The sequence below is a fragment of the Arachis hypogaea genome, chromosome 15 (genome assembly GCF_003086295.3).
Source record: "Arachis hypogaea cultivar Tifrunner chromosome 15, arahy.Tifrunner.gnm2.J5K5, whole genome shotgun sequence".
Taxonomy (NCBI): domain Eukaryota; kingdom Viridiplantae; phylum Streptophyta; class Magnoliopsida; order Fabales; family Fabaceae; genus Arachis; species Arachis hypogaea.
The window spans coordinates 12,638,828-12,649,287 of record NC_092050.1 but is presented as its reverse complement, the minus strand read 5'-3'; the positions used below and the strand labels follow the sequence as shown (position 1 = coordinate 12,649,287).

The 10,460-nt window shown below is 34.7% G+C and overlaps 1 protein-coding gene across 2 annotated transcripts; it reads right to left on the bottom strand.

Annotated features, from left to right (window-relative positions):
- Positions 1-1,869: 1,869 nt before the first annotated feature.
- Positions 1,870-8,779, bottom strand: LOC112749509 (kinesin-like protein KIN-7E). Of its 2 annotated transcripts, XM_025797776.3 has the most exons (15): positions 8,551-8,779; positions 8,368-8,468; positions 7,321-7,736; positions 6,735-6,824; positions 6,480-6,580; positions 6,282-6,395; positions 6,134-6,215; positions 5,933-6,000; positions 5,772-5,837; positions 5,555-5,679; positions 5,076-5,412; positions 4,126-4,233; positions 3,061-4,032; positions 2,568-2,887; positions 1,870-2,457 (listed from the first exon to the last, which is right to left on the bottom strand). In XM_025797776.3, exons 3-15 carry the CDS (start codon positions 7,529-7,531, stop codon positions 2,136-2,138), a joined length of 2,916 nt encoding a protein of 971 aa, XP_025653561.1. In that variant the 5' UTR covers positions 7,532-7,736; positions 8,368-8,468; positions 8,551-8,779; the 3' UTR covers positions 1,870-2,135. The 2 variants fall into 2 exon arrangements, with proteins under 2 accessions (XP_025653561.1, XP_025653564.1); XM_025797779.3 differs by lacking the exons at positions 8,368-8,468; positions 8,551-8,779 and adding an exon at positions 8,017-8,174.
- Positions 8,780-10,460: the final 1,681 nt, after the last annotated feature.

The following is a 10,460-nucleotide window of genomic DNA, read 5'->3' as shown; positions in this document are numbered from 1 at the left end:
TGATCAATTTGCTCCTACAGTTTAAAAAAAAAATATTTATTAAACTCTATTAATTTAGTAATAGAGAGTTATCTATTTGTAACGATAATTACCTGTTTCTAATTCTTCCATGCATATTTTTTCTTTTTGATCTTTTTCGGATCAATTATTTCCAGTCATTTCATCACATATATTGCACAATTCCACCTAAAGACAAAAATGAAATAACACATTAAACTGGGACAGTAACAAGAAATACAGTAAATTAAGTTAATAGGTAACAACAACATCAAGTGCACCTCAATTCACACATGAAATACAAACTAAATACACCGCTATTATTTTTTTATTGCATCACACAATGTCAGTTTAAAAAGACATGAAACTCAATCTAACATGCACAAAATAATACCAAAAGCACTACAACAAAATTCTATGGACTAGTTACAACAAATCCATGAACAAAATCTCTCAAGATGGACAAAAACACATGCAAATCACTCAAACATGTACAAAATAACATCAAAAGTACTATAATATTCTGTTGTCTAGTTACAACAAAAAGAGGACAACAACACCAAGTGCATCTCAGTTCAGACAAAATACACTGAAATACAAACTAAATACATCGCTATTATTTCTTGATTGGATCATATAATGTCAGTTTAGAAGGACATGTAACTCCATCAAACATGAACAAAATGACACCAGAAGCATTATAACAAATTTCTATGGGTTAGTTACAACAAATCTATGAACAAAATTCCTCAAAAATGAAAAAAAAAACACATGCAAATCACTCAAACACATACAAAATAACATCAGAAACACTACAACAACATTTTGTTGCTTAGTTACAACAAAAAAAAGGACAACAACACCAAGTGCATCTCAATTCAGACAAAATACACCGAAAGTTATTATTGATTACTACACACGAACTTAGTTCAAAATATGCAAACACTCAAATATGCACAAAAACACATTCAATGCAATTATAAGTTAAACTATACGAGAAACACTACGTAATATTTTTACACCGATCTAATAATGTTATCACCAAATGAACAGTTTAATGAGAACAGTAATATGTACTTGAACGCAAGAACACAAAATGAATCTACTAAATAAACATAAATATGACTATCTAGTATTTCGCGATCGAAAATGCGAAAGAGAAAAGTGAAAAAAATGGATGATCAGTGAACAGTACCTTTAATAATCTTTCGTTTTCTATTTCTGTGTTTGTTGGTGAAGTTTTGGAACGTAACTTTAAAATTTTCTTGAGGTTTCACAAAGATTTTGAAAGATTGTTGAGAGATTTTGAGCGCTGTTTGAAATTTGATCGAGGGAGAAGAAGCATTTTTTATATTAACGTTCGCACTAGTGAAAAGTTGCGGGAGTGCGTGTTTATACGCTCTCTAATCTGAAATTGGTTTTTGTTGAGTTTGGGTAAATTTGATTGGATTTGGTTGTCAAAAAAATTTGTATGTGTAGCATAACTGGTTGAATAATTCTTGATTGGTTTAATTACTCTGTTGGTCCTATAATTTCGCAAAATTTTCAATTAGGTCCTTATACTTTTTTTCTTTTTAATTTGGTCCCTGCACCAAATTTTTTTTTCCAATTAAGTCCCTCTTAGTAGTAATTGGCTTCATTTTATAAGGACCTAACTAAAAAAAATTGGTGCAGGGACTCAAATAAAAGGAAACAAAAGTATAGGGACTCAATTGAAAAAAAATTTAGTGCATGGACCCAATTAAAAGGAAAAAAAGTATAGGGACCTAATTGAAAATTTCACAAAACTATAAGACCAACAAAGTAATTAAACCTTCTTGATTTGATAACACCATTTAGTAAAATAATAATAAATGATGAAAGAAGATAATGTGACAAAGGTGGTGCTAACATAGCACACAAAACCATACAACCTATTCAATATTTGTGATGTTCACCAGCACAGAATCTACAACAATTTTTGGAAAAAAAATTACCTTTGAGGAATTGCACATCCCTTACAAGTTACAAACCAATTTACAATCAGTTCAATAGGAATATGAGTTAGCAACATACAAGTGAAATCATCCTCTTGCCCCTGAAAGAACAATGTGTTATTTACATGGCCGTAATCAACCTTCCTAAAGAGTGATCCAAACTCACAAAATATTCCTCATGCTGCTTGTCCAACTAAGAGATTTCCTGTTTGTGGGGCTTGGGGCAAAGTTAAGTCCAAACATCTCCTTAAAAGCTTGCTCTGGCTGAACTGAACCAACCAGCTTTGCAACAATGGCTGCACTCTCTCTAACGTGCTCCATGTCCTTTGTGTCACTCCATAGACGATTCGCCAACTGCACTCTCCTATTCTTGGAACTCAAAAGAAGGCCCCATTTCAAGTAGAGGTTCTCTCTTTCAGACTTGGACAGCCTCCTCAGCATTTGCTTGCACAGCATCTGCCTCTCTTTTTTAATAGTTCTCATGCTGGTTTTCAAGAGAAAAAGCATTATTAATTGGCTTCTTGTTACAAAGAATTTAACATGACCTCAATCCTTATATTTCTTATTACTTGAAAGTTGAAATGATGTTGTTACCTTGACTGAGCTGTAAGAATTCTTCCATCTTCCACAGTGTGTTTGCCTTGGGAGAAAGTCTGCTTAAGATAGGATAGCCTTCTATGCTCTACTTCCATGTAAATAGAATCTGAGGGATCACCTTGGAATAGAAGGAAAAAGTAAGTCCTGTGAACCAATGAAACATAACAAGCATCCCAGAGTTCAACAATCTCTCTTTGCAGCCTCTTGAATTCTGAAGGCCAGTCTGGACTACTGTCTCCTTCAGCTTGCACTGGGTCCACACCAACGTCTTTGAAATTCTTTGCAGATACTGCAGGATCCAATCCTGTCTTGGACACCTACCATGCAGAAATGTGCTACTTATATAACTAACATGGTTAAACAGCAATGGTTGAAAAATAAAAACAAATGCTCAAATGGATCCGGTATCTGATAGTTGACCGTCAAGCTGATAAAAGACAAATAAAAGGAGAGAAAAGAAACAAATTTAAGAAGCATGATGGAAGCTTACCTCATGGTCAGTTGGTGAATTCATAGTTTTCAGATCTTCCTCTTCTTTTATTTGTGGAGTTGAAGCTTCAGGACAATTGCTCTTAGTTTCCTTGTCAATGGAGGATTCCACATTCTGTACATCATCAACGGCAGAAGTTTCCACAGAATTCTCACCGGCATTCCATGGGGGCAGCCTCTCCAAATAGGTGTTTTGGTCTAGGACATAAGCCTTGCTTTGAAGTTCATCAGGTCTTCTAGTGAAGTGTTTTTCATTCCCTATTGGGGTTGTGCTCTGAATACTTTCTTCGTCATCGAACCAATACGAAGATGAATTCCTCATGAGACTTGCTCTACAACTTCTACTTCTGCTAAACCTCAAGCTTCTAGAACTAGATGTACCGATTTCTCTGAGCCAGGGAGAAGCATAACTTTTCTCTGGGGAGGGAATAACAAAATCTTGGCGCAAGTGGTTCACCCTTTTGTTTTCCTGTAACCCAGGTGAATATGAATCCAGATCTTTTTTGTCTCTTCTATTATCAGTTTCAGCCAATGCTGAGGTATCTGTGTTTGCAAAAGGAGATGATGCAATAGAATCAGTGTATGTATTTAAGCTTGAAGCAACCACTTTTGGTTGTGTGTGTGGGTTTCTAATTAGCTCCTCAGACACAATGCACTTAACATCCTTGCAAGAATCCTCTTCTTGCTGATCATCGGCATCCTCTTCTTGTTCATCTTCAATGTTCTTCCGATCATCTCGAATGCCTATATGTGAGACCACGAGCGGAGCACTTCTCATTCGAAGATTCTTGTCAAGGTCAGGAAGTTGGAACAAGTTATCATCAGAGCAGATACTGTGTCCATCCGAATATGCAATAAAAGACCGTAAACTCTCCTCGCAGTCAACACTCAATGAACTTTGCTCCTCTGTTTGATTTCCAAAATCCCACACATTTCTCACACGTATTTTGGGATATTGAGAATACACACTATCCTGAATGTTTGGCAAGAAAATTAACAGTGAGAAGTTATTCCACCAATTAAATTAATACTTTAAATTCTTTAGCAGGATAGGCCATATACTCACAAATTCTGTTGAAGACTCGCCATCTCCAATTGCTTGGAGGATCATATCCTTAATTTGAGTTTGTGCAACGTCCCTCTGCAAAGTCAGCTCTTTCACCTCTGTCTTTAACTGCATGTACAATTAACATAGTTCATGTATATGGCCAAAAGAAATATATGCTCAAAGATATCAAACTATAAATAAATATTAAAAACAGTAGTCTCTTTTTATAGCTGAAATCAAAGTTAGCTTGAAAAATAGCTATTTTATGACAACAATAAAATGTAATGCTTTCATAAAGTGTTTAGCATATTTCAGTGAGCATGGAAAACATCAGCTGAAAGTCAAAATATTCTAAATGTACTGTGACTAAGGGATATCTTAAAAAGGAAAAACTACAAAAATAGAAACAAAAACAATTAACTCAAGCTTCTCTGAAGATTATGATGGATTACCAATGTGCCAAGTAATGACCATAAAGGCAGTGCCAGAAATGAAATTTAAGGTCCAATGGTTTTTTTTACTAAAGACCATCAAATAATCCGTCATCCACCACTGGAAGGAAGTAAGAAAATCTAGTTTTCAATCTATCAAATTTTTAGCCGAGGTAGATATATTCCATGAAAGAATATATGGTGGAATTTAATAATACAAAATGGTAGTTCAATATAAGTATAAGGATTGAAGTAGGTGTGACCAAGGAGACAAAACAATACAGGAGGTATGTGACCAGACCTGGATAGAAGAACAATACAGAACCAACAACAAATAGTTGAATGAACAATCCAGTAACATGTACTACCCTTATAAACGATACAAATTTTCCATATGTAACATGATGGTTGCTATAATTTATCGATTAATCTATCTAGAGTTTATTATCATTTACCTAGACGTGATGTCAGAATAATACAACATACTCCATCGGATCATAAAATTAAAAAACACAGGAAACAAGTCAAAAACCTTACCATCTCAATTTCTTGATCCTTTTCTCTCAGTAATGCTGCACAATCAGATGTAGAGTGGGCTGACCCTGAAGTTTTCAATTCACTTTGTAGTCTGGCCAACTCCTTTTGCAATTGCTTGACCAGTGCTTTGTCAGACACTACTACATTAACTTGTGCATTAGTTGACACTTCTTTGGCACAACTTGCAAATAAGAGAGTGTTTCTGGTTTGTTCAACATGAATCCGTGCAGGGCTCATGGTGCAGATGATTGCAGTTCTTGCATTACCCCCTAACGACGACTGCAGTATGCGGGTTAGCTTTGAATCCCTGAAAGGAATATGTCCATTTCTCCCCTTGCTGCAACCAAATTCAATTGCATGTGAGGCAAAAGATTATGATCTTGGCTCAAGACTCAAGAGAACTAAAAAGTTCCAGATATTATGTATACATGGTCTGGAGAATGTAACAAGACATTGAAACACAAACTTCACAAGCTAACCTGAGTTTGCGGATAACAGTTCCTAGAGTTAGTAAGCTGCGATTAATGTGGCAACCTTCTTTCAACCTTGTGCCAGCTGAATTTGTTTGGGAAGCGCGTTCACTTCCTGCAAGATCCACAAAATTCTGTGCCCCCCGCCCCCCAACAAAAAAAAAATCATTTGATTTCCTCATAGACATAATAATTATTTCCTACAAAATGAGCAAATTAATCATACCACTGAAGCAGCCAGAGAGCTAGACTTGTCATTTCCAAGGAATTCACATGCAGAACTTTCAATTGTCTGAAGAAACCACATTGTTTAGGAAATGTAAGAAAGGTCTACCATGAAATTTCACAAATTTTGCGGCCTTTGACAAAAACAATAACATATAATACCAGTCTGAGAATCTGATGAGATCTGGAGCTTGCTTCATTCAGTGATGTCTCCCCTATCTGCCTCTGAGCTGAAAAAATGCAATCAATTTGGATAAGCAATCAGCTCTAGCTGGATAAAAATTTTGTAACAGGGAAATAGAAAAATAAAGAAATCCAATCTAGGTAGTCCTTTGAAGCAAGAATAGCTCAAACCATCATTACCTTCACAGAAAGAAATAAGCTCTTTAAAATGGTTCCAGTCTCTCATAGTTGCCTCAGTCAGTCTTTCAATAACTGTCCCCCTCTGTTAAAATGATAAACTGTTAGTGACATGTACTTTTGCTACCTCTTTTGAGATGAAGACATGTACCTCTGGATCGTCAAGAAGTCTGAGAGGAGTACTATCTGTACTGAGGAGGTCCCTGACAGACTCATTATAAATCTCAATTGCCGAAAACTTTAAAACAAACTCTCTTTCTGTATGCTGTAAAAAAGGAAAAATCTAATTAAAAAAAAATAGTTTGGAGAAAAACACAGCATTGCAGGCAAGCGTTAGCAGTTCAATTACCTTTTGTATGTAATTAAAAATGTCAGCTACAGTGTATTCAGTTACACCGCTCATGGTATATGTCTTTCCGCTGCTTGTTTGTCCATATGCAAAAATGCTTGCTGATCAAATAGAATATTTAAGACCATAGCCACAAGGGATAAAGCAAGAGAAGATATCAACATTGAAGTTGAATGAATGCTGATGCTGATGAAGGAAGAAAAAGAAGATGGGAGAAATAAGATAAGAAAAGATAGAGAAAGAAAGAGAACTCACAATTGATGCCATTGACAACAGAAAGCGCAACTTCCTTAGCTGCTTCTTCGTAAACTTGCCTAGTGGAGGCATCTGCCCTAAATACTCTGTCTGCAGCGAAAAGAAATGTGTGGATCAGAACATGGAAGCAAATCTTATCACAGTCCATGTAACTGACAGTAACAAAAATAGGCTTAACATGATCTTGGCAGAATGAATTCAGTGACAAAACAAATTCACCAACTTCAACTGCATGCATGGATATTACCAGTTTCGTAACATACATTGTAAATATTTTCTGCCAAGAAGAATGATGATATCAACAAAAAGAGACCACACACACTGAATAATAATCTGGAAGAGACATAAAGCCATTGATTGATAGTAGCATTAACAAAGGGTATGAACAGCAGCAATTATGGTAAATTTCCACCTTATACTCCAAGACAAGAACATTCATTCATTCGTTAAACACTGAAGAAATAAATTGAAAATAATATGATAAACTCACGCAGACAGACAGGCATATAAAAACCACAGCTGCTGGCTGAATTTAAGTAAGAAGCTAAATCATTGTTTTTCAAATACAATAGTTATGTTTTCATACCAAATGTGTATGCTGTTGGGTACAGGGACCTATCAGAAGCTGAAAGATTGCTCCTGTATATGATAGTGGTGTCATTAATACATTCCCATTCAGGAACATCATTCCTTGCACGCTCCTTGTCATTGAGAGGTCGAAGGCGAACAGAAACAAGAATCCGCTCCTCGCGGTCTGCAGGATCTTGCATTGCCTCCTCCCCTCCCACAGAACCCATCCTCACCCACCTCCTCTAAACTCTAATTCCAACTATGAGAATGATATCACACGTCATTGAATTTGGAGCAACCCAAATGCTACTTTTGTATTCAGTTAATCTAGCACTAGTTTCTTTCTGAATGCTTCATGAAGCTTGCTGTGTTGCATTGTTGGGATGGTATGAAACACTAGGGCCACTCAAGATTTTTGACCCCAATTATTATCTGCAACAAAACAAAAAAAATAATAATAGTAATCGTAGGTTACAACTTCATTTTAGCAGAGAAAAAACATATTAATATTATATGCAAATTTATATTTAGAGGTGTAATTGACTAATATCACAAGGTCTTCCAATTATGAGAACAGAATGCGGTGGTTTCTGTATTCTAATATAAAAACTTGGACTTTTATGAAATGGTCCCCATTCCATGGAACAGACTGTCAAATTCTTCTTCACATGGAAATATAGAAAAACGTCCAATTTTGTTAAAGAAAATTTACCAGAGGTGATAAGGACTTAAGGATTCAGAATTTTTCAAAGGAACATTCTTCATCCTAATTCATTTGCAGATGAATTCAGAGACAGAGAGAAACAGAGACAGAGACAGAGACAGAGAGAAGATCTGAAAATTGGGTTGTCCAAAGTGACAACAAAAAAATGAACGGGTGCAATTGTTTCAACAAAAAACCCACTCTAAAGATATTTTTGGCAGTTTTTTCAGCTTCTCCTAATTTTAGTTTGTGCAACACAATGCAAACAGAACTCGAGAGAAGATTCCAGAAATAGAATATATGGAAGAAAAAGAAAAGGCAAACAAATTTTTTAAAAAAAGAAAAAGATATACTATATACCATTTTGAAGCTAGATTCTGGTGATGGAATGTTACTCTGACAGCAAATTCTGCTATCACATTTTCTTCATGAAACCAAATTCTTGCATTTTTGTTCCTTGACTGTTGATAACACAATGTGAGAGTTCAAAATTCAAATAAAGGAAACACAAATTGAACAAAAGGGGAACTAACGGTTTCTCACCTCATGCAGGAAATGAAATGCTATCTCAGAATGAAGAAAAGATCGAAGAGAACATTCTGAACTATGAAGTGCGATGCATTGCAAATGCAGTGAGGTGAGGAACATAACAATGATAAGCGAGCTTGAATGTAAAGAGAGAAAGCAGAAATGGCTTTTTCTTTCTCTGTCCAAAAGGGTTTTGTGTTGCTTTGACGTCTCCCTCCTAATTTTCTTCTTGTTACTTCGTTGCGTTGCGTTGTATATTGCATTGATATAAATAATAAATAATATTTTTACCGCGCTAAACACTATATTATATTTTGAAAATAGTAATGACTTAGACTCATGAAATTACCAATCTACCCAAATTGATACATAATTTAGAGGAGGGGGGCATACATGAGCTGAATTTATGAAAAGGTGAAGAATGCTTTAAACCATGCCACTTCAAATGGCGGTGTAGCACATGGTGCCTTTTCCCCCACTTTCCACACAGCTAACAAAGTGTACCATAGTCACTAACTACTACTGCAGTTTTCTACTTTTCTATTTAGAATGAAGAGGAAGAATAATGTTTTTTAAGATTCGCTCATCTATCTAACAACCAGATTGGTTGTGAATTGAATTGTGATTGTGGCATACTGGCATCATTTATTACTCACCTTTTCATTTGTCCTGTTCAAATTATATATTTATAGTTCTTACTAATGGATTTTTTTAAATAAAAATTTACTAAGACACACATTTAGATATTTACTCAATTATATTTTATTACTTATTCTATTATTAGATAGGACGAATTTATTGTACACATATTTTATTTTTGGAAAAGATTACATAGGTAAAAAACGATAATAGTGTATCTATTTTACAAACGAAATAAGACAACACGATCATTGTAAGTTTACCTCGCCTATGATAAGGATGAGATATATTCATATATGTATAATTATCTCGTCCATGATGAAGACGAGATACTTATTTAAAATGTTTATATTTGCGGACGTGATATATATACATGCGACAAGAATTTTCAGCTATATAAAAAGCTCATTTATGTCATTGTAGCACCAATTTTTTTTTAATTCTTTTCACATACTGAAAATGTCTAGTACTGATATGTTGTTGTAAGTGTTTATGTAAATAATTGTTTTAAACTCTTTCACTCGACACTCTGTAAAATTTGAAAAATCTAATATTCAGAGGAAGGTTACAAGAATTGGGTATAGATTTCTCGTGAATTTAGTAAATTGAGGCTTTAAGTTTAAGTTTTTTTGGGTTGTAGGTGATGAACACGTACCTGCGATGTTTGAGGCCATAGGAGAATTCTAGCACATCAAGTCATTGAGCTATACGTCGAGATCGTTGATATTGGCGATGGTGGAACTAGCCCGTCTACCCGCACCTAAGGCTGGAAGTGAGTCAAGCCAACTCGAGCTCGACTCGTTAATAGCTCGATAAGCTAAACTCGTGAGCTGGTGTGCCAAGTTTGAGCATGGAATTGAACTCATAAATTAAATAAGCCGAGCTTGAGCTTTAATAAGCTCAGCTCATTAGCTCGTGAGTTAACTCGATTATATATATATATATGCATTTAATCTATACTTTTAATATTATATATATACATATGAAATAGTAATATATAATTATATATATTAATTATTTTAATTATTTAAAATTTTATATTTATTTTTTATATATAACTTTGATGTAAGACATAAATAAAAAATTTATAATTTATTGATAGATAAAAAATATATAAAATTGATTTTTTTAAATATTTTTAAAATATATAAGTTATAATTTATTGATATAGAATTATAGATTATATTCCTATTATTTGAGCCAGCTCGTAAGCTCGAACTAGCTCGTGAGTTTTTGGTGAGTCGAGTTTGAGCTTAAAAAATAGGCTCGATTGTTAATGAGTCGAT